This window comes from Tiliqua scincoides, chromosome 1 (assembly GCF_035046505.1).
Source record: "Tiliqua scincoides isolate rTilSci1 chromosome 1, rTilSci1.hap2, whole genome shotgun sequence".
Taxonomy (NCBI): Eukaryota; Metazoa; Chordata; class Lepidosauria; order Squamata; family Scincidae; genus Tiliqua; species Tiliqua scincoides.
Genome location: NC_089821.1, coordinates 227,227,349 through 227,251,962, shown reverse-complemented (window position 1 = coordinate 227,251,962; position 24,614 = coordinate 227,227,349). Strand labels below are relative to the sequence as shown.

The 24,614-nt window shown below is 40.2% G+C and overlaps 1 protein-coding gene across 3 annotated transcripts in view; it reads left to right on the top strand.

Moving 5' to 3' along the window:
• The window catches only part of RAB4A (RAB4A, member RAS oncogene family), a 28,774-nt gene extending 5,343 nt beyond the window's left edge, over positions 1-23,431 (top strand). Inside the window, exons 2-8 of one of the 3 annotated variants that reach the window (XM_066616753.1) lie at positions 6,774-6,854; positions 8,775-8,889; positions 9,283-9,345; positions 13,659-13,813; positions 15,763-15,858; positions 17,973-18,131; positions 22,578-23,431. In XM_066616753.1, coding sequence (XP_066472850.1) covers positions 6,774-6,854; positions 8,775-8,889; positions 9,283-9,345; positions 13,659-13,813; positions 15,763-15,858; positions 17,973-18,088 — 626 coding nt within the window. In that variant the 3' untranslated portion in view covers positions 18,089-18,131; positions 22,578-23,431. Of the gene's footprint in view, positions 1-6,773; positions 6,855-8,774; positions 8,890-9,282; positions 9,346-13,658; positions 13,814-15,762; positions 15,859-17,972; positions 18,132-18,507; positions 18,610-22,577 lie in introns of those variants that run through there. The other 2 variants (XM_066616760.1, XM_066616770.1) reach the window with 2 other exon arrangements.
• Positions 23,432-24,614: the final 1,183 nt, after the last annotated feature.

Here is a 24,614-nt window from a genome sequence, read left to right as displayed (position 1 = left end):
CTTCATTTAGAGATTTGTTGCTTCTTTGTAGCTGCTAGGACTTTGTGTGTTCTTATGCTCATTTCTTATTTGGTCTCGCTTAATATATTTGGATCAAACCCACGTTTTTCCAAATAAAAAGATCAGCAGTCCTCTTAATTGTATACAGTGTCATGATTTGTTTCAGGTTTCCATAAACATTTTTATCAGAAATCTTAGGAAAATATGCATACACACTTATAGTGTCAAACTTTTTATGCTATAACTCACACATAAGCTGGAAATGGTGTACACAGAAGCAGTTACTTGACCCAAGTCATTAACTAATTAGACCAAGTGCCCAAAATGTTCCCCACTGGTATCTGTACATAGCTGACATTATTAAAGCAATCTCTGCCCAATGTTGCATGTACACAGCCAGGACCAAATGTGTACACCTGTAGGCTGGGCAAAAATGGATTAACTAAGGGACCTGCAGACATCAACCAACATGTGTGTTGGGGTGGTTCCACACATCTCTTCAGTTGCTTTTCTTAGATGTTCTTCAAGTGTTGCAGATCTTCTACAACAAAGTAGTATGAATTAGAGCTCATTAAAATGTGTGTGCATTTTTTGGAGATACCCTGCATTTGAGAAAAGGCAGACCGACTCATTTCTTATTTTGCATCAGTCTTCTCCCTTTTTGGGAAAAGGGGCTTCTTAGGAAGGTTACCAAATGTGTTGCACTAGCAAGGAACAGGAGGAATCTTGGGTTCAAGATGGTTAAAAAAATGGTGAGGTACTCTAAATTTTAGTGCCCAAGACCAGACAGTCTACACTTCAGGTACTGAAGGAGCTTGTGGATGTTAACTGTGAGCCTCTGACTAATCCTTAGAACACTGAGAACAGATAAGGTGTTGGAGGACTGGAGATGAGAGAATGTTGTTGTGCTCTTTAAAAAAAGGAGGATCCTAGAAACCACAAACTGAACTGTTTGACATCAATACCTGGAAAGATCCAGCAACAGATTATTAAGTAGAATGTCAAGCACTTAAAAATAATGGAGTAATTTCTAGGAGCTAGCAGGGATTTGTCAAGAACAAATCATACCAGATTAATTTCATTTCTTCCTCTAGTAAAGTGGTTAGTCTTGGTGACCATGGTTGTAGTCTAGCTCTCACCAAAGCATTTGCCAAAATATCCCATAATATTCTTGTGGATGAAATGGAAAAATGTGGGCTAGTTGGTGCTATTGTTAGCTTGGTTCAGAGCTGGTGGAATAACTGTTCCCAACAAGTGTTTTTAAATGACTCTACATCATCCTGGAGGGAGGTGTTGAGTAGGATATTATACAGCTCTGTCTTGGGTTTTGTGCTGTGCAACATTTTTTATAAATGACCAGGATGAGGGGCTAGAAGACTGTTTTTCAAATGTGAAGATGACATGAAACAAGGAGGACAGCTAACATGCTAGAGCAGTGTTTCTCAAAATGTACTCCTAGGAACCCTAGGGCTCCCTGAGATCCCTTTCAGGGCTCCATCAGGACAAGTAGCTGTCATTTGCTTGGTGTTACGCAGTTCTGCATATTTACCGGTGCTCTGGAGCTCCCCAAGATGATATTTAGGACTGCAAAGGGTACAAGAGACCAAAAAGGTTGACTATCATGCAGAAAAAGGAGAAGATGTATCTAATTTCTGTGGTTCCTGAGGGCAGACCTAGTACAGCTAGGTTGAAACTATAGAAAGGAGATCTAGGCTAGGCATGAGGAAGAATTTCCTACCTGTAAGAGTGGTTTGGCTCTGGAACAGCTGTCTTGTGCAGTTGCGAACTCATTATCATTAAAAGTTTTCAAACAAAGACTGAACAATCACTTGTCAGGGATGCTTTTGCATTTGTGATCACTGAACAGGGGGCTAAACTACATGACCTCCAAGTACTTTTCCAATTCTAACATTTCAGTGATTGTGTGAATGGTGATTTGAAGTTCTAGTTTTCAGGAGGAAAGTTAGATAGCTTGAAAGAACGTGGAAATCTCTTAGGATGACTGTTGGAGTTGAAGGTGTCTAATCATAAGGAAAAACCTGGCTGAATCAGGTCAAAGGCCCAACCAGTGCAGCATTTTCTTTTTCACAGTGGCCCACCAGCTGCCTCTGGGAAGCTTACAAGCAAGAGAAAAAGGCATGTACTTTTCTCCCATCATTGCTTTCCTGCAACTTGTATTCAGAGGCATGCAGTAGCTGAACCTGGAGGTAGCACATAGTTGCCATGGTTAATAGCCATTGTTAGACCTGTCTTCCATGAATTTTTTTCAATCCCCTTTTAAAGCCATGCAAACTAGTGGCCATTACCGTATTGTTTGGCAATGAATTCCACAGATAAGTTATGCAATGTGGCAAAGTACTTCTTTTGTCCATTGTAAATCTTATGCTAGTCAGTTTCATTGAATGACCCCTAGTTTTAGTATTGTGAAAGGGGAATTACAGTAGTCCATTTTATTCTTTCATGATGTGGAATATATCTATCACTATCCATCTCCTGTTCTCTGTGTTTCATATTCTTGAAAGTTATCTTGCAACCTGCAAATTTCACCTGCCCCAACTGTCATTAGAATTTTTTTCTCTTATTTCCTTTGTGAGACTCCTAAACTGTTTTCCTTTTTCAATCCTTTTTTCTGTTTATTGTTTTCCCCTTTATAGTGTTTATTGTTTTCCTCTTCATAGTATAGGATGGAAAATATGTAGTTGTGTAGAAAGGAAGCATTTAAACTAATTTAAGAAACTAGAAAATGCTGAAGGGGATATTCTGTTTTCAAATGCCATTCTTGTTTTTGGCATTTCCATAACTGATGGATGACTTTAATATTTAATTGGGTTTAATTCTGACATTATTAGTGCTGTTAGATTGCCTTTGGTTGGAGTGGAGTATTTTTGTGAATTACTAGAATTACTGCTAGGTGATAGAATCTTACCCCTTTGAATTTTTTTACTGTTGACTTTTTTTTCTTATTTCTTTGAAGCAACTATGCTATAAAAACTAGTGAATATTTTAAAAAGCAACCTATACAACTTTCAGTGCACAGTTACTGCAGTCTTGGATGCATGTAATGTTAGTACTTTCATTGTCTTGTGTCTCATGGTATTGTCCATCAGTGTTGCAAGAATCTTGTTTCCAGATGAAGTCCCTTAATGTTTCAAGACTGGTTATAACTCTTTGTATTTCTTCTCTTGGCTGCATTTCTCTTCAACCATTCCTTGTGACAACAAACTTCTCTAGGGTGAGGGGCCAAACAGCTCAATAGAAGAATCTTTGGTGCTCAATGCTGCTTTGTCAGTGAGAAAGAAAGAGAAAATAAGCCCTATAGTAAAGTGCCTTTCAAAGCTGTACTTTTTTCCTTTCCATTTTCCCCCTTCTGGGAAGAACAGTTAACGGTAAACAGGCATTGAAACAGCTGAATAAATAACTGATATGAGTTGCTTTAACTTCACTGTTCAAGAAGTAAAACACACAAGCAGCATTTCCTACAGTAATTTTGAATGAGCTTCTTTTAGGCTAACATAAGATTCACGTGAATGTGTGATGCTTTGTTAACTGATTATTTTTCTTTGATTGTGTAGGGAAGATGACATTTGCAGTTTGTCAAGCTAACACACTCGAAACAGTTTGGAATCGGTTGAAGTGGCATAATTGCAAACAGTGAAGTAAAATGGAATAAGAGCAAATAAAAAGCCACAAACTAAAACTTTATTTTTAGTCCTTCCTCCAAGGAGCTCAGGGCAGCATATGTAATTTTTCCTTTCCTCTTTGCAATAACTTGGTGAGGTAGGTTTAGCTAAGAAAGTTCCTGGCCCCGAAGATTACCCATTGAGGTGCATGGCTGAGTGGGTATTTGAACCTGGACCTCCTTGGCTTTAGTCCAGCATTCTAAATCAGGGTTGTCAAACATAAGACCCGAGGGCCAGGTATAGCCTGTGGGAGCTCTTTAACCTGCCCCTAAGATAATTGGACTCTCCTAGCATCACTGTCGGCACTGTCAGCTGCTTGACTTCAAAGTGTCACATCGGCAGAAGCAGTACTGCTGTAAAGATGGTGCTGAGAGAGCCCAATTACCATACAGGCCACCCTTTCAGCAGTGCCACTTCTGCTGAGATGTCACTCCTGAAAGGGCAGCCCACACAGTAATTGGGCTCTCCCAGCACCACCCTTTCAGCAGCAACCACTTCTGCTGAGGCATTGGGAGGGAGAGAGGGAAGGAGGCCTCAGAAGGTGAGGAATGGTAGAGGGAAAAAGGCAGACCAAGAGGGGTGAGATGGAGAAAAGCTGCCAGGAGGCTGGGAGAGCCCAGTTATCACACAGGCTGCCCTTTTAACAGTGGCACTTCTGCCAAGACATCACTTTGCAAAACACCTAACTCCTGCTGAGCTGTAAAGTGATGCTGCAGCAGAAACAATACTGCATGCAGCCTGCATGCTCATGAAAATATGATCAAGATTTGCATATTTTCTCTTCTGTCATTTGCAGCAAAGGAGTTTCTAAGTGAGAGAAAAGAGCATACATCTGGTCATGACCAACTTAATGACATCAGTTTCGGCCCTCAGCAGGCACCATGAGTGCTGTTCAGCCTGCTTCATGAAAGGAGTTTGACACCCCTGTTCTAAACCTTATACTGCATTGGCTCTCATGTTTACTCTACGGCACAGTTGTCCTGTTTTCAGTTATCTTGATTGCAGCATTTGGGGCCTACTGAATGGGGGGGGGGGCAATCAAAATGTTTGCATCGCACTAGGTAATTGGTGCTTTATGTGAGCAACACTGAATGGGGTTCTTGTGTGGAAGCTTCCAATTTGTATCTTTCAAGAGATGCTAACAACTGTCTTAAAGGGTTTCCTTATAATATAGCACAGTGGTCTCCAAACTATGGCCCGGAGGCCATATCTGGCCTTCAGCAACTTCTTTTTTGGGTCAGAGTATTTGCTAATGTTTAACTCATTTTATATCATTGCTCAGTTTAAACATGACACTGTTTTTCTGTAATTGTCACATTTCTTTTTTGTTCTGAATTATGAGATCTGATTAAAACTTATTCATTCATTCAAGTTTCATTCATTCATGTATAAAACTGATTTATTTATTTTTTGGCCCATGAAAATGTGTAAAATATGATGTGACCTGTGTAAAAGTTTGGAGACCCCTGTTATAGCATCTTAAGAATAATATGCTTTAAGGAAAAATAGAGGAAGCAGAATGTTTTGAATAGAGAACCAGTTCAGGTAGTCCTGCATTTTTCCCCACAGTGGCCAACCATGTATCTAAATCAGTTTCTGGGGAAGAAAAAAGGGCCACAGTAAAGGACTAGCGTCTTTATGCTTTACATCTGGGAAGTCCATAGGCAAAGCATAAAGACACTAGTCCTTTATTGTTGCCCCCTTTTCTTCCCCAGAAACCTATTTAGATATATGATGCTTCTGATCTTAGAGGTTTCATGCATCCTTCATAAGTAATAGCCAGTAATAAAATTTGCCCATGAATAAGTCCACTAATCCCTGTTTAAGGCTATCGTGGCTAGTGGCCATTGCCACATCCCATGGCAGTGAATTGCCTAAATTATGTATTGTATAAATTATGTATATGTATTGTATATACATCCCCTGGGGGCTGGGTATAAGAATAGGCCCTCAGTTTGGCTGTACTTGTCCTAAGAGGCGATTAAACAGCCACCTAGCGATGTTCAGGTGGGAACAGTTCAGTTAAACAGTTCAGCCTGGGAAGGCAGCTCATGTGAGAGAAGGAGAACTCTGATCCCAAACGTCCACTGCCTTGTGGCTACATCCAGTTAAGGAAAAGGCTTCAGGAGTCAACCTCGAGGCAAAATCCGGAGCCGGAGTCCCTGAGGCAGTTCATGGCTGAACACAGTCACGTTCTGGCAACTCCTGCGACGCCGCTGGAACCAACCGTATTGACCTCTGCCTTTCCATTGGACCATTTCAGCAACGTGGAGAGGGGGGATTTGCTGCATGGGAAACAGTCTGTCCTCCATATCTACTTTACCCAGGTTTCGCGCACTGGAGAGGACACTCTGTTCCAGAACCACCATTCAGAGCGCGATACCATAGTCTTCAGAGACTGAAGGATGCCAACAGCTCATAAAGTAGTACTTTCCCTTATGTATTCTAAACTGTTTGCAGATGCATTAGAGGAAAGTTACTGCAGTGGGCTAATCAAGGAATTGTACTTTGTTTGGAATGGATTGGTATTGACTTCTTGCTTGGCAAAGTGGGTGTTGTGATAAGCAAGCATACAAGGCCACTGCAGTCATTAGGAAACACTTCCTAGTTTTGCCATTATCTATACCATCAGTTCTGAAACTCTCTGGGAGTCTGAGAACTGCTGGTTAAGTTTTAATGGAGCGGGGACTGGGATGGGGGTTGCCTTGATGGCGCTGCACCGATTGCGGCACCATGGGCATCCAGGAACATTTTGACATACCTGGAGGCACTGTGCAGCCTCCTGGAGAGATAATCTGAACTGTTAAAAGAACTTGGCTCTTGTGGTATACCAGATACTGCCTCATACGGACTGACTGAAAAATGTAAGCTCTTCAGAATTCTGAATTTTCTGTTGCATTCTTATGGTATGCATGAGATTTAAATAGCCATACATATTCCTTTGTTCTATTTTATTCTCTTTCTTAGTGTGCCAAGGAATGGCAGTTGGACAAGTTGTCAGTTCTCCGTGTTCTTGTGACAAAAGATAAACACCAGTAATAACAGTTCTTTGACATTTGAACATGTAAATTTGTGTTCTTTTACCATTTTCAGACTTCCTGTTTAAATTTTTGGTCATTGGAAATGCTGGAACTGGCAAGTCCTGTTTGCTTCATCAATTTATTGAGAAGAAATGTAAGTATATAATGGGAACTGCCATTTTATCTTTAAAATCTTGGTATGCATTTGCTTTCACCAAAAACAGTTGCCTAGCAGCATTTTTCTGACCTCTGTGGGTATAATTTCTTCAAAAAAAGTAGTGTTAGTAACACTGTAACACAGCCTTTTTCAACCACTGTGCTGTGGTACATTGGTGTGCCATGAGTTGTCCACTGTGTGCCATAAGAATTGGGGGGAAGGTCACTTATTACAAGGGCCATTGGGGGATGTGAGCCCCCCCACTGGTGGCATGGTGTCCCTTGTCAGTTGTCAAAAACCTGATGGTGTGCCTTTACAATTTTAGTGCCTTGTCAGTGTGCCATGAGATGAAATAGGTTGAAAATTGTTGCTGTAACACAAAAATTGTTTGCAGAATTTATGATGTTTCTTATACAATCCATAGGCACTAATTTAAACTATAATGTTAGGTTTTTTGGTATCATTAAAACTTTTAGTTACCTTAAATTTTTGTTTATCTGTTCTTTAGCCAAACTCATTACTGCTGTGTTGCAGTAAAGCGGTCCCCATTCAGACCAGCATTTACTATTCCACTGCGTGGCTCAGAAGAAGCCCCTCCATGTTCGTTGTGCAGTGCCCTGGGCAGTCGCATCACTAGCCCACTGTCACAGCAGGCTTCATGTCCAGATTTCCTGCCCAAATGGTTGCGTGATGAAGATGGAGGGGGTTGTTTTGAGCAGCGCAACAGAATGGTAAGCACTGCTCACCGTGGGGAGGGATTCAGCATCATGCCAAATCCAGACCATGGTTTGCCAAACACTGGCCTAATGTATACTACAGCATACTTTAAAATGCAACAACATAGATTGTGGACTAGTGTAACTATTGATGCTGTGTCAAAAATAGCAGGATTTTTGAAATCCTCACACCAGAATAAATAAACACTGTATTCAGATAAACATGGAATTGTTCAAATATTGTTGGGCGGTATAATTGGGGACACTTCAAATCATTTTTTGGCTAGGCTTCAGAGGCCATCTGAGAACATGCTATCAGTAGTCATTCTTAAATCTGTGGCTTCCATGTTTTTATTGCTGTAGTGCAGGGGTGGCCAAACTGTGGCTTATGAGTCACATAAGGCTCTTGACCTTAAAGTGTGGCTCTTGGAAATATATTGGCTAAGCTCCTTTTTGCATCACAATGAATATGGTAAGTAAGTTTTTTAATTATTTTTTGAGTATAAATTGAGTCTACTGGATTAAAACACAAGTTTTAATGTTCATAGTGAGTAAATAGCATTAAGAATTTAGATGCTTCTTAAATATAGTAGCTCTCAAACATCTGAAGTCTATCATATGCAGCTTTTATGTTAAGCAAGTTTGGTTGCCCCTGCTATAGTGAGAAGTGTCAAAGTTCCTGACCTCTGTGACACTCAAATAAGGTGTGTGGACTGATCAGTGGAACTAGGATCTGTCTTGATGGATTGCTGATGGCAAGGGGTATGATATGTTGGGAACCCTTGGGGGAGAGTGGGAAATGTTATCTTTGTTGTAGTGTGAAACTCAAACATGGTTCTTCAGTGAGATAACTAACCATCTCCTTTCATTAGAGATACACTTTGGAACTTGCAGCACTACTGCACACCATAGTATTTGCATATAACCCAAAGTTAAACACATGTGAATGGTTGTGTATAGGATTGTGTATCTAATAAATAATGCATTTCATCTTGCTATGTATTTTAACTTCAGCTTATTCCCAAACAAGTATTCACAGAAGAATATTTTGATGACACTGAAGACATATTGAATTATGTGTAATTTGTTTCTTTAGGTAATAAGTGACATTTAAATGACTTTACCATAAAGTTGTTTTCTCTTATATATAACTAATTTAACTGGTTTTTGTGCACACTAATGGAGATTCTCTCTATTCTAGTCAAAGATGATTCAAATCATACTATAGGAGTGGAGTTTGGTTCAAAGATAATAAATGTAGGTGGCAAATACGTAAAATTACAGATATGGGATACAGCTGGACAAGAACGATTCAGGTATATTTTTATATAATTCAGTACAGAAATGTGATGGCATGTCAGATGTTAGCGAGAAATAAGAACAGGGTTAATGTTTACATTACAAGTTTCTGATGACAGCAGTTTTTATTAGAATGTATAGAACTAGCTATGTTGTCACTATAGAGAAATATCAGGCATAGTCTAGAGAAGCTTAAGCACTTAAGTCATATTGGTTTCATCTGGGGAGTTAAGCACATGATTCCATTAAAATCAATGAGACTTAAACATCTCCTTTTAGTTAGTTTCTGCGAATAAGTATTCATTTTTTCAATAGATTCTTAACTATTTGTAGGTAATCCTGTGTAGGCTAAAGCTTACTGCCTTCTTTGTAGAATGACAAAAACCTACTGATTTAAACTTCCTCTACAGATCTGTAACACGAAGCTATTACAGAGGTGCTGCAGGTGCCTTACTTGTTTATGACATCACTAGGTAAAAAAATTTATCTATATAAGATTGTAATGCTATGTTCTACTATGCCTTCGACTTATCCTTAGATAAACATAATTGTATTCATTTATAATGAAGACACTACTATCTATCCATCCTGCCAAAGTGGCAGAGGAGACTGTTCTGCCAGATTCCTAGTCCAAGCTCTGCCTGGAGAATTATGCCCACTTTTAGCTAATTAGCTCCCCTTCTTTCCTCAAAAATGACCCTGGTTCTGCCCTGCAGTACTGCTGGACCCCACCACCAGTTTAACCTACAGAGGTCCGCCTTCCTGCCAGCAGCCTCCTGCCACTACAGCAGCCCCTTGGTCCTCAGCAGGTCTTGGGCACAGCAGCCAAACACCAGTCTTAGTGTCTCCAGTAGTTTCTGCTTCAGCAGCTTCCAAAGTCCATTCACACATCAGTCCATCAGCAGTCCATTAGCCATCAATTCCTCAGTCCATTAATCCAGTCTGTCTTTCCTCAAGTTTTCCTCCTTCTGCTACCCACACCAAACTCTCCCTTCATCAGGTGCTTTTATGCCCGAGGGCCCTATTGCCTTCAAGTGGCTGCAGCTGTGCAGCACACTCTGGGATGCCCAGCCTTACTCTTAAAGGGGCCACTGCTGATACCACATCTACCTTCTTGCCAGATCTTCCACATTTCCAATACAGAGACAAAGCCTTGTGGTATCGACATCAATGGTGTCATTGGCCATTGCTGGGCTACCCATGTTCTGCAGCCACTTCTCATAGCTGTCACTGGTCTGCTGCAAGAAATGTGGACAGCCAGTGCCAGTTCGTAAAGAGAACTGAGACTGAGGACATCAGAGGGAGGCAGGGGAGGACAGAGGAGGGAAAGGTTGGAGATTGGACAGGAAGAAGAGACTCTGGAGAGTAGCAAGAGGGCAGAGAAAGGCAGCAGGAAAGGTGGGTGAATGATGAAAAAGAGAGGCAGAAGTAGTGGAAGAGGCCTAAAGTGCGGTGTTGGAGACACCAGTGAGGCAGCTAACAGAGGGGTGGAAGAGTGGGGTGCTGGGGTCACCAATGTATTGAGAACTGCTGGGGCTATCAGGTAGGAGATTAACAATCCTAGTCTGGAGTTCCTGATGTTAGGAAAAAGAACTCTTGCTTGCATTTCCCCACTGTATAGGTGAAAGTGTAAGTTCATGTAGTTTTGTCTGATTAGGTATTGGCATCATGGGATCCCCCTTTCAAATTCCTGAGGAGCCAGCCTAGCCTTCTAGTCCAGTGGTTTCCATCCTTTACATAAAGGTTGGGAACACTCTGTAAGTATGGGTGGGAGGGGGCGAGTGACCACACCTCAGTGATTACGTCGATGCTGAGAAAAAGGGTTTTTTAAAGTGCTTGGGGGTTAGCGCTGACCAACTGGAGCAGGGGTGCTTACACTTTTTTGGCTCGAGAGCTACTTTGAAACCCAGCAAGGCCCGGAGATCTACCAGAGTTTTTTTAAAAATCCCATTATAGTCAGTGGGGCTTACTCCTGTGTAAATGTGGACAGAATTGCAACCTCAGAGCCCAACCCTATGGTGTCTACTCAGAAGTAAGTCCCATGCTAGTCAATGGGGACTACTCTCCGGTAAGTGTGGATAGGAGCTTTAGAGCAGGGGTGCTCAAACTTTCAACTTTAGGGATCCTGGACCTTTAAAATTGTGTAGGAGAGAATTTCAGCAGGTGAGCTTGTCATCTGTGGGATGATAAGTTGCATCTGCTGAAATTCTCTCTTCTATACACTTGCCCAATCTTTTGCATGTCCCCTCAGAAGCAAGCTCCATGCTAGTCAATGGGGTTTACTCCCGGGTAAGTGAGGAGAGGACCGCAGCCTTGGGCACCTGCATCTCTCAGTTGCTGCTGAACTTCCCCAGCCGGAGGCTGCCACCACCCTGCATCAGCGGCACTTCTGAGTGGCCCCAAGCAACTCCTCCAGACAGCCCCCGGGCTGCTCCTGAGCCCTTCTGGAGACGCTCCTCAGGTTCTCCAAGGCACAACCGAAGTTCTGCTCCGAGCCTTCCCTGCAAAGTCAAGCCCAATCCTTGTTTAGCTCCACTACAGTTACCTGGGTGTAAGAACTATTGACTATAATTGGACTTACTTCTGAGTAGACAGGCATACGATTGATCCTATGCACATTTACCTGGGAGTAAGCACCATTGCCTATAATGGAATTTAATTCAGGGTAGAACAAGCATAGGACTGTGTTGTAGGACTGCAATCCTATCCATACTTTCCTGGGAGCAAGTCCCATTGATTATAATGAGATATACTTCTGAGTAGACATGCATGGGATTGGGCTCCAAAGCCCATTTTATCAGATGCATAAAGTGTCTGCATTTAGCAAACAGATGCACAGGGGGATACAAAGAAAAAAGTTATAGGGGGAAAAAGGCGATTAACAGTACAGTTTTCTGCATGTTTACTCAGAAGTAAATCTGTGTTCAAAGGATTCACCCCCAGGGAAGTGTGAAGTGATGGTACAAAACAACCTCGCAGTTCCATTGGGACTGAATTGAATATGTGGCTCAGTTTTAGTTCCACGAAGCCAGAGCCGTATCCTATGCATGTCTACTCAGAAGTAAGCCCCGTTAGAGCCAGTGGAGCTTCCTCCCAGGAAAGTGTGGACAAGCTTGCAGCCTCAGAGCCCCATCCTAGGCATGTCTACTCAGAAGAAAGCCCCATTAGATCCAACAGGGCTTACTCCCATGTAAGTAACTAGCACTGCAGCCCCAGCCAGGCTCCTTCCCACACGTACCTCATGTCATTGGTGAAGAAGCGCGCCTGAAGCTGAGCCATCACAAGAGCCCGAGCTGGTTATGCGAAGGGCAGAAATCTGCAGCCTGCCTGCTGCCCCCAAAGCAACCTCGCCGCTCCCACGTGGCCCAGTTGGGAGAGGTCTAGCTAGAGCTCCGCAATCGATTAGTGAGGGCTGTCCTGCAAAGTCAAGCCCAACCCTTTAGCAGCTAAAGGCAAAATGAGTCGATCGTGGAGCCCTTAGTCTATAGACTAGAGTAGACTAAGGGCTCCACAATCGACTCATTTTGCCTCGCGATCGACCGGTAGATCGTGATCGACGTGTTGAGCACCCCTGAACTGGAGGGTGCAGGGGCTGCTACCTCAGGCATTCCCACTGCTCAAAATGGCACCCTGCTTTGATCACAACCCACTTCCGGTTTCATGGTGCAGACCAGAAATGGGTCATGACTGCAGCAGGAAGACGTTTTGAACAGTGGGGAGGCCCACAGTGGAGGCTGTGGCCCCCACACCCTTCAGATGGCTGGTGCTACTCCCAGGTACTTCAAAAAATAACTTTTTTGCAGCGGTGTACAATTACTGAGATGCTATTGCTGCTGTAGCCACTCTCCTTTAAGGGGGAATGCAGTGTATCCAGTTTTCCTGGGGGGTCATGCTGCCCAGGTTCGGAACCACTGTTCTAGTCCATGGCCCATATCCCCTCGCAAGCCATGTTTTCTTCAAAAATTACAATTGTGTTCAGGCTTCTTTATTCAGAGAACCCTTGTTTTATCAGACCTCAGTTTAGCAGGGTTTGGAAGGAACTGACATTTTCTGAAAATTTAATCACATCTTTTGTGTATGCATGTCTTTTAACTTGAGTGCATTCAGATTTAACAGACTTTCAGTATCAACAGGCACCCTTTTATCTGTTAAATCTGTTTCACTGTACTTTGGTGGTAGTAGTTTGCCATAGATACAAGTATATTGTGGTCCTGGAGTTGGCTGTTCTGGAACATTCACGGGGTCCAGGGACGTCAAGGAGATTCTCTCATGTCACTGTTCTGGAATTGAAACAGCAATGGATGAAGAGGAGGAAGAATCCAAGGGGCTGTATTTTCCCTATAGTCGAAAATATTGCTTTGCCCTTTCTGTATCCCTGTGTCTCCTTCTCAGAGATGTTCTTGGAATTCCATTTTTGCCATCTTGTGAATCCCTAAGGCAGCAGGAAACTCATTGGCCTTGTTAAAGTGCTAGTCCTTTTTAAGTTGCAGTTGATATCTTCCTGTGAGGTGGGGCCTAAAACAAATGCACCTATTCCAGTCTTTAGGAGGCTTCAGGTACTCCACAACTTGTCCTGTATCACTGAACCATGACTAGTTTGCAGCTTCAACCCAGGAGAAAATACTTTTGGGTGAAAGAAAATTTCCTGCAGTAATGTTAATCCACCGTCAAAAGAAGTACAAACTTATTGTGTACAACGCAGGTGGCTATATTTGGTGTAGTCTAAAGTGCAGTTTTGGATGGAAAGATGCAATTCATTCTGATAATTTTTTATTTTGTGATTCAGCCGAGAAACCTACAATGCACTAACTAACTGGCTGACAGATGCAAGAATGTTAGCAAGTCAAAACATTGTAATAATACTGTGTGGGAACAAAAAGGATCTTGATGGAGATCGGGAAGTTACCTTCCTAGAAGCATCCAGGTTTGCCCAAGAGAATGGTAAGTGTTTTCATGACTTAAATTTTGGGTTTAGCAGTAGTGAACCTGGGTGTCACTAAAGCGCTGTTCATAATTGCTTTCTCTTTCCCACCCCTATAAAACAATAATATGGGAAACTTTGCGTAAATTGGGAAAGTGGGCTAGAAATATTCTTTTTTTTACTTTTTAGTTTTATTAAAAATACACATAAACAAAAAAATTAAAAACAATTACAAGTTATGTGGCAAGTGTGGAGATCTTGAACTACATTTCTTTCTTCTACTACAAAATCATACAAAAAATTATCAAATCTTAAACAGTCTCTACCTATTATAGAGTACATTTTCCACACAAACAGAAAAATAAAAAACACATAAAAGTTAACTCCTATCTACTGATCAAATCCATAGATCACTTGGCCCACTTTCCCCTCAACATGTAGGAAGTCCATGAATGGTTTCCAATTGTCCATAAAACATTTTACTGACTTGTCTTTAAGAAGAATTGTAAGTTTGTCCATTTCTACCAAATGCAGTACCTTTAACTACCACTCTTCCAATACAGGTATCTCTGGAACTTTCCAGTATTTGACATACAATATTCTTGCAGCAGTTGTCATGTATAAAAACATAGTTTCATAGTCTTTCTGAATCAAATCTTCCAGTATTCTCAACAAAAAAGCTTCTGGTTTCATTTGTAAATTTACTTTCAATATCAACTGCATTTGCTGGTGTATCAAAGTCCAGTATTTTTTCGCTTTTGTTACAGGTCCACCACATGTGATAGAACATTCCTTCTTGTTCTTTACACTTGCAACATCTGTTTGGTATATTTTCATACATTTTTGCCAATCTACCTGGAGTCAAATACCATCTATACATCATTTTATAAAAATTCTCTTTAGGGCTAGAAATATTCTTAAATAAATGTAGCAAATACAGTGTTGCCTTGACCAGGAGGGGAGTGTATGTGGATTAGATGCAGTTCATAGGCTATGTTGCCAATGTTTGTTCAGGAGGATGCTTGTGAAATGGTTTTTTAATGTGGTAAATATTGGACTGTGCTGAACTTCCTTTTACAATTTTCAGAGTAAAAGGAGGACGAGAAGATGTTTCATTCCCCCACCCATCATTTGTTTAGTCTGCATGCTGTGTGCTTCCTGTTCATAGCCGTTGCTTTTCCCAATCTGTCAGTACCATTTTTAATAGAGGTTTGTTCCTGATTGAAGAGTGATGTGGTCATGCAGCTATGTGACAACATCACTACAACTTCAAATTGGAGTGAGGACAATGCATTCTGCTCTCACTCTTAAGTAGAGAAATGGTTTCATCCCATTTTATAGTTCTCCTCAAACAATTGCCAAAAGGTCAGGGTTGTAGAAAGCAAAGGGTTTTTTTTTTTTTAAAGGGGTGTGTGTATTTGAGAGAGAGAGAGAAACACACCCCTCTCATTTTGGTTTAGTTCTAATCAAATGGGTATGTACTTATATGCATGGCTTTCAAGGAATACATTGGCAGGGACTTGGAATCCTCTTTTAAATGAGTATAGAAACAAGACATTATCTTTTTATATAAGATGTCTGGTTAGTCTCTGGATAGGAGACTGTTGCAAACCCTTGTATGTCACTTTCAGTTCCATGGAAGAGAGCTGTGTTATAAATGTAATAATAGTGAACATACATTTTGATGCAGGATGTTCAGCACGTTTCTCCCTATACAGCACTTTACACAATGAATGACATCCTGTGTTAGTGAAATAATCTATATTTATCTGGTGTGGCAATACATCTTGTTCAGTTACTGTACACAGTTCAAGAGAGATGCTTGTGAGATGGTCTGCTATCATGTGAGATTATAGGGCCAGTCCTGCTTGGCTTAAGAAGTTGAACTGTACCAGATGCTTCCTGACCATTCTCTGAACCAAAATGGCAAACAATAATGGTGGGATTGACTTTTTTATGACTGTTGCAGAGCTGATGTTCTTGGAAACGAGTGCGTTGACAGGAGAGAATGTTGAAGAGGCCTTTGTACAGTGTGCAAGAAAAATACTTAATAAAATTGAGTCAGGTAACTAATCACAATCCAGCAGTTTCATATTTTCAAGGGTATAATATTAGAAACCATATAGTTTGTGTAGTAACAACATTCTTATGCTAGGTTTACTTTTCCATTGTAATAAAATAGCACTTAGTTATCACTTAATTGTGCCTTAACTTGTCAAATGCATTAGTAGAAATAAGTTTATGCAAATAGAAATGAACCCACTGAAATACTTAACATGTACTTGGTTGTTCTCTGCATGTTTTCTCAGTTTCATTTATTTTCCAATGACTCAAGGCCTCTTCTTGCATCAAAGAGATTTAGCAATCAGAAAATGTGCCCTCGAATCACTGTTAAAAGGCAGGGAAAATACTTTTTTAAAAAATGTGTCTGATCAGTTTACTTGCATAAAATAGTCATAGCAAGAAGATTAGATGGAATTACTCTGGTGGGATTACTCTGAATACAAGTAACTGAATAGAAAAGAGGTACATTAAAAAGTGTCCTTAAAGCAGTGGTTCCCAACTTTTAGGAGCCCATGAACCTCTGAGACAAAAATTGGAACTGGCATGGACCACATTGCAACCAGGGCCTCCAAGCGGAATTTTATCAGGGGGTACAGTATCTCTTTTGGGACACCCCCCCCCGGAGGAGAGGGGTGAAACAGAGTTGAAAGGGGTGGCTGCAGGGGAAGAATTGCAACAGAAGGAAGAGTATTTGGAGTCCTGATCTACTGTGCTTCCCAATGTGGAGCCCAGGTTTACCTGCCCACACTGTCAGCAGCTAGATACAATAATACAGAAAACCAGACACACTCATAGTCTCTAAAAAATTTTAAATATAGAAAATCATTGCAGAAAACTAGCATCATCATATTTAGGCTCACGTTAGAATGGAAAGTGTCCTATGTGTATCAAAACGTACTTCTACAGAGGCTGTAGTTCCACAGCTGTGTCCTTGATACATTCCATGGAAAGCAGATCCACAAGCCAAAGAGCTACTGTAACAGGCCAATTTCTTCCCATATTTGACACTGTTCAGGAGTGACATGTATGCATTCCCTGGCCCAGCACGTATGACTTGTGGCAGCCACAGCCACTGTCACCCAGCATCCCATGTGGGCAGCAAGTCTGGATGAGATTGGAAAATATAAGATCCCAGGAAATTTCTGGGGGCCCTCCTTTGACTCCTGGGCCCCCTTTTTGACCCTGGACCCAGATACAAATTACCCCCTGTGCCCCCTCTCATAGGTCCTGAATGCAACCCCCACCCCTTCACACAAAAAATAAAATTACATTTGTAATAACTAGAGATTTACTAGATGTATTATTTATAGTGAAGACTTGTGGGTTGCTGCTTTTGTTACTAACTGCAGGCAGTTCATTCTCCTCTCTGGTGGTCCAAGGAGGAGCAAGCTGGAAGTGATAAAAGGCAATTTTTTTCCTGAGGTTCTCACAGGGTCTCGCAGACCACCTTTGGTCCCCAGACCACAGGTTTAGGACCAGTGCCTTAAAGGATACTTTATTTAGCTGTGGATGTTTTGTTTGTTTTTTCAAACTTTTAATATACATTTAATTTAGAAAAGCAGTACACCTACTTCTCTAAATATGTCCTTAATATTTATACATATGTTTATATAATTTATTATAAATACATTTATTAATATAAATTATTTTTGCTTCTACGCCTTAATTAAAAAAAGTCTATTACATGACTTTTATATTTTCTTGGTCTCATTTGCTAGAACCTAGCACATTGTCAGCTTGAAAAAAACACTGATTATTAACTAGAACCATAAAGAAAATGTTTTCTTTGTATTAAAAAGTAATAAAGTACAAGTGTCTGCATTTGTTGCTTCTTATAATGGATCTGAAGATAAAAATGTTGCTGTGCAAAAAAGCATCAATAGGTTAGCCACAACTTACACTATGCAATTGTCTAATATGACATGTATATTAGACCCTAGGATAGATACAAACAGAAAATTTAAGACAACTAAAAATTTTGATACAAAAAAAACTAAGATTACCATTGAATTCAGCACCTATGAGTTGTATAAGAAACATTAAAAATTTAACAAATGATGTTTGTGTTACATAATGTTACAACTTTGTTTGAATTGGGGTGTTTTGTTTAATTAGGTGAACTGGATCCAGAAAGGATGGGTTCAGGTATTCAGTATGGAGATGCTGCTTTGAGGCAACTGAGATCTCCACGAAGAGCACAAGCTCAAAGTGTTCAAGAATGTGGCTGTTAAAACAAATGGCAAATTACAACACTAATTTTAGAAAAAAGAAAAGGTAAGTGTTAGTAGTTTTTTACACTTGATATCTGAATTATGTTGAAGTATTCATTTATTCAAAGGTTTGTGGCACTAGTATGCAATGCATTTAACTGCTGTGCAAGTACTCCTAGTTTCAAGTCATGCAGAAATGTTAACTTCAGTGAGCATGTACTTTTTTCAAGTGAGACTGACCCATAAAATGTTTCTGAAATTAGAAAAACAAATAGACTTATCCCTGCAGAAAAATGCACAAAACCCCATTGCTTCTGAAGATGGTTTAGTAAATACATTCTCGGAACCTATCAGTAGATTTCTTAACTGCCAGTGACTCTCAGCAAATTCTAAACAGTGAACACAGTAAATCTTTCTTTTAAGTTCATGATATCTGTTAGTTGTATTACAGGAGCTGTATCTGATGGACCTGGCCTGCCTTAGTCATGATTGCTAAAGTATGGCCAGCTTGACAAGTCTATTTTAAAGGGCACAACTACATTATTGAAGTAAGCAAAACTGTTCTGTCTTGCTACTTACCACTGTGTGTCTTAGTCTGTTGCCTAAATGAAAAAACTTAGTTCTTAAGCCTGTCCATCCTCCTCCATTGATATCAAGCCAGTAGTTTCATGCAGCCTTGGATATGTTGTATCCTATTGTGATGAATGCCCTATACTTCCCTTACTTTTCTTTATTTTTGGACACTTCTAACCACCCAGAAGGTCCTGTGCAACTTCAGCAGCATAAAAACCTGCTGGGCATCCTTCTACAAGAATCTTTTGTCCTTTATTTGAAATTCCATTACTATCAAGCCAATGGCTTTGTGGATTCAGAAAAATTATTGATTGTTTAGAATAGTTGCTGAGCCTAGCAACAAGGGCTGCCTTGTCATAGGGCAGTCTGATCTCTCTATCTAGGCAAAAGGGGTGGGATGGCTAGGCCAGATAGGTTCCACTCCTCCGATCAGGTAACTTGATGATATCAACTCAGGCATCATTCCTATCTGCACTTATCTGGAAGTAAATGTTATTTACTGCAATGGGGCTTATTTCTGAGTAGATATGGATAGGATTGGGCTTTTATAGGATATTTAGGGCCTAACATTAGGAAGCTTTGTGTTTGTTTGTTTTTTCTGCCATCTTCTGTGCACATCTTGAAGCTGGGACCCAAAAAACACCCACTTGCTCTCCAGCAAGTGCAGGGACTAAGGGTTTCTAGGACAAATGTAAATTTCCAATGTTAGCCTCCAGCTTAGAAATAGTTCCTATCTGGGAATGTTCATTTGTGTGCTTTTGAGTGGCATCCTAGTTTCATCTGCTAGGTGTTACTGGATGCAAGTTTCCATTTGGCCTGTTCTGTCTCAATCTAGCCAACCCAGACATTTTCCATCAACCTGCTTTACTTTTTCTACATTTCCATACTCTTCCCCCCCCCCATTTTGTTTAATTCTGTTTCTTTGCACAACTAATTACATTTTGACTCTTTGCCTACTTGCCAACGGGTAATTAAGTGGGTTGTAATGTCTCCTTACCCTGCAAGTACCACTATGGATTTAGTAGTTAATAAGTGCTGGGACCCCCTCAGTGCTGGCAGGGGGATTTTCCCCAGATGTCCCCCTTCACCTGGTCTCTAGCCTGGGATGGTGGCAGCAGATAAAAATTACCAAGGTTCTCCCTGTTCAACTGCTTAAACTGTAAAAGGAAAGTAGGAATAGGGTGTGCACACATTAACTACTATGCCCCTCTGTCAGCTTGCCTTTTCCCAGGTCCTTTTTCCTGATAACACTGGTAAACAGCTTATTAAACTAAGATACCCAAGATTACTACCCATGAAACAGAACTATGTTCATTAAATCATCTTTGTAGAAGTCTTGCTTGCACACACACCTTTGGGTGGGTTGAATAAGCAAAACTGCCCTCTGCATGGCTTGAAAACTAATCAGTAGTCTGTTAATAGTACCTTATTTTCCTGTGTTACAAAAACAGCAGTGCCATTATATGAAAAGAAATGCAAGTCTACAGGAACCTCTTGACTGAGACACTTGAAAACATCTTACTTGAACAGGATTGTATATTCATTGATTTCTTCCCACAATGCAGGATGCCAAAGCAATATCTGAATCACCTTGAATTTTTATTCTTAAAATACAAACTTGCTGCTACTCCATTCTGCAGTACAGTTGGTATAATCTACCATACTGAGATGCTGAGTGAGGGATTAATTTGTAATCTCAAACTTGCTGTTCTTGGAGTGGCACCTGTATACAGGCATATACACTGTATCCCCGCATGCGCTCTCTGAAGGTGAGGGGAACTGTGCTCCCCTTGGCTCCAGAAGGTATTCAGAGCCCAGCAGAGGCTGCATGCAGAATGACAATTACAGGCGGGGGGGGGGGGGGAATGCAACTTCTGGTTAATCACTGAACACCAGAAGTGACTTTTTATGTCTTTAAAAGGCATTGGAAGCCTGGGGCTTCCCCAGCCCTCCTAATGCCTTTTAAAAGCATAAAAAGTCACTTCCCATGGGATATAGCAGTAACTGTTTTGGTGCCACTGTTCCTCCAGGCTTTGGGAAGCATAGGACTGGGCTATTAGAATACATTGATGCAGAAATAGTGCATAAGGGCTATTTATGCCACATTCACTCTTTGCTCTTGTACGTAGCATCACTTTCTAGACCTAAACCATGTGGGCTTTGTTCAGTGCCAGTGTCCACAATTTGATCAAGTGTGCTGTTGTTCCACTAGAAGTATATTGAGGCCAGCTGCAACATACGCGGTATGCTTCCACACCACAGGTTAACATTCTGTCCAACAGAGTTCATATATTTATTAATTAAGGAAAAGTTGCTTCTCTCTCTTGCTTTCTCAGAACTGGGTAAGATTGCTTGTTATGCTAGTGTGCGAGCATTTAGGACATTGTGAAACAGTATTTTATTCTGGTATCTAAATAATATACTGTATTAGCATAGCAATCTAAAATGGAACTGGTTTTCAAAAAAGCAGTATGAAAGAATTAAGCAAGCTGATCTTGCATCTTCTAAGGGAAATATCCTGGTACTCATTAGAAGTGAACATTTGAAATTGATGTGTTTGTTTTTTGCGAGTTGAGTACTCAGTCCTGAGCACATTTATTCCATTATAAATTCCTTTACTCCAAATAAGTGTATTCAGGATTTGGGATGAAGGAAATGTGTGTTTAGATTTAAAGTGTTCCTTCAAGATAGTGGTTTTTCTACAGTGATTGCAAGTGGCTATTTACTCACTTGTATTGTTGAGAGCTATCTCCCTGCTTTGTAGCTGAATAATTTTGATTAATGTTAGTTGTGTTGGATAGTTAAAATTGGACTAGAAATGGGAAATTGAGACAAGACAAGGAAAAAGGTCTTTCTTCATAGTGTTGTACACAATTGGCATTGTGTTGTCACTGATGGAGGAAGCTTATGCATGCCTTGAATTATTCTAGTAACTTTCTAACCTCTAGACCAGGGGTGGGCAAACATTTTGGCAGGAGGGCCACACTCTGCACGGGCCAGGAGAAAAGTTTACATTTCAAATTTGAATACATTTACATAAATGAATATATTAGAAAGGAAACTTGTATAACGGAATGAATTTTACTGAGCTTATTTATAATACACAGAACTATAAGAAGGGCATGTAGACCACATGAGAACTATGAATTGTTCACTGCACACCTCCTGTACCTCTGTATGAAAACATACAGACCAAACCAGAAACACATGGAGACATAAGTTGTTCAGAGGCAATGGGAAGGTTAAAATAATGCCCACGGAAATGCAGAAAATACATGGAGACTATAAAATGCCTTGCTCTAACTTGGCCTGCAGCTTACATCCACTGGTCATGACTGGCAGTAGCAGGCCAGCGTGGGCTCCAACAGTTTCTGGTGGGTCAAAGGCTCATTGAAGACTGGGGGCTCCCTATGGCTGGTTTGGGGGTCCCCAACGACCTCAAATGGCTCCCAGGGTGCGGTTTGGCCATTCCTACTCTAGATCATGCATCCCTCATTGCATTTATCTGCACGGGCATATATTAACCATCCTAACCGAAGTTACAATTGCCTGCCTTGCTGCTTTTTTAAAAAATTGCTACATTTGTAGCTATTTCTAAATACATTCTAAGTGTCTTTATTTTTTGTACCCAATCATTATGGGTATAAAAACGGGAAGCAATAATTCCTTTATCAAACTTGTATGCTGAATTATGGTTTTTGACCTGCATTGTTTGCAAAAGGAAAATAGTATAGAGTGTGTGTGTGTGTGTGTGTGTGTGGTATGAAATCATGAATATTTGCTTAGTTGATCTATTACTTCAAATGACTAAACAGCTCACTGCTAGGGATGTTTAGTCAGAAGTTAGTCCCAAAATTAGAGGGACTTGATTCAAAGTAAGTGTACTTAGGATTGCCTTATAAATTTCTTAGCACTGAATTTTACTTATTTTTTTCAGCTGTCCTCCCAAATGAAGTTTAATGAAACAACTGCAATGACTTCAAGGCTCTGCAACTTTAGAACTCATTTTTGATTCAATAAAGCAGGACCATGTGGTATTAAAAATATATATAGTATGGAGTGACCTCCATAAACGTGCCCTTTGGACAGCAAGATTGCAGGGACAGCAGTATTGCAAAAAAGAGAATCTGAACATTCAATGGACAATACTAAGAAACCTGTATGTAAATGTTTACTGTTACATCCTTTTGTTCATTACCTCTACTTTAAAACATTGCTGTTTTCTGTGTCTATACAAAGTCACCATTAAACTTCCAAAGCATGATATACTGACATAATATTGCACTAACATTTCTGTTTTTTTAATAACTAAAATTTAACAGTGTGGTAGGATTTATCATGTTTTTGGTTTTTTGTACAATAGCTTCTATTTATGAGTTGACATTGAAAGCTACTGGCATTGACTGTCAGTGTTTTATTTGCCACATTCTACAAGGCCTTTACATGATTTTTAAATAATTGTTAGGTCGTAAATGTAATAATCTGCCATATTAAGATGACTTTTTTATTGAAACATAGCTGTCCTATTTGACAATTCTTAAATGTATTTCAATCTTTGTCCAACATAGGCTATAAAACACAATTGCAAACTCTGAGAGCTTGCTGCTGTCTGATCTTGTCCCAAAAAGTTCTTATTTGTGTTATTTTCTACATTCTGGCTTGTAATGGAGATTGTATGTTTGGGATAAAAGGGAATGCCTACTTGTTTTGTCATTCTAGTGCAGTGTTTGAAGTTGTGAATCACCGTTGTCTGATTAAAAAGAAAAATTAAAGCAATTTCTGTAAGTACAACTCCATCCAAGTTATACACCTCTATAAAAAGAAGCAGTCTCTTATGAAAAGTAGCATACATCATAACTAGAAGTAAGCTTCTTCAGAAAAACTTAGTGTTGCAAAATACAATAATCTCCCCCAACTCTGTAATCTAGAAGTACAATACAGTAAATGAGATTAGTTAAACTTAAATTTTTTTGAGTGGATTTTGCAAACTTGCACAAAAATCCCATTTTTATTGCAGATCTTTCCTTTAAAAAGAAAATAACTCTCTACTTTCATAGTATCTAATGGAGATTTACAGAGTCACCTTGAAATCACATGAAGCATTGATATCTGAGGTGACAGTGTGTGTAGAATGTCTTGGCCTATTTCAGACTTTTCTGGCACCTTTTAAAAATACTGGAAGAAGAGCATTTGTTGATCTGCAGATAATTCTGAAACATGAAAACACTGAAGCTGCATAGGATATTTATGAGAGTTCTGAGGTGGTGACATGACTTTTTGAGTTAGGAAAGGAAAATTGTAGGTTTTTATTTCTGGCTGATATCTACATTGTAGAAGCTTTTGGGGTCATGCATGAAGGAGTGTAATGTCTGACTTTATTATAAACAAATTCCATTGGAGTCAGTCTAGACAGGGTGCATGAGTCTGAATGTTTATGTGAAATGCAACCACAGGATGTATGTGCACACAACTGTCTTCAGAAAAGAGGAAGGAGATGCTTAACCCTTTCCAGTGTGATCCATTAGATCAAAATATTGCCTTCATTTCATCCTCTTTCCCTGCTTTCCTACAGTTGGGCAGAAAAATATGGACTCCTGTATCTTCTGCAGAGAAAGGAGCAAGAGGATCATTTGACAAGAATAAAAGTGACCATGGAAAGAGTTAAAACAGACCTTTCACTCAGATCAAATAATACAATACTAAACATCAAAAGCCTGGATAAAACAGGACAGATTTCCACTGATGCATAAAAGAAAATAGAGGAAGAGCCAGGCAGATTTTAGTTGGGAAAGTTTTCCATGAGGTACAATCATAGGTAAGGATCTCACTCCTGTAGCTACCCATTTAACTACCACTTATCATGGTTTTGGCACCTGGAAAAGTTCTCCAAGGGTTGAGCACTTGTGTGGGTTCATCACCTGTGTAGGTTTTTACAGAAGTGGGTAGGCAGTCAGCCCCTCCATGGTAGCATTTC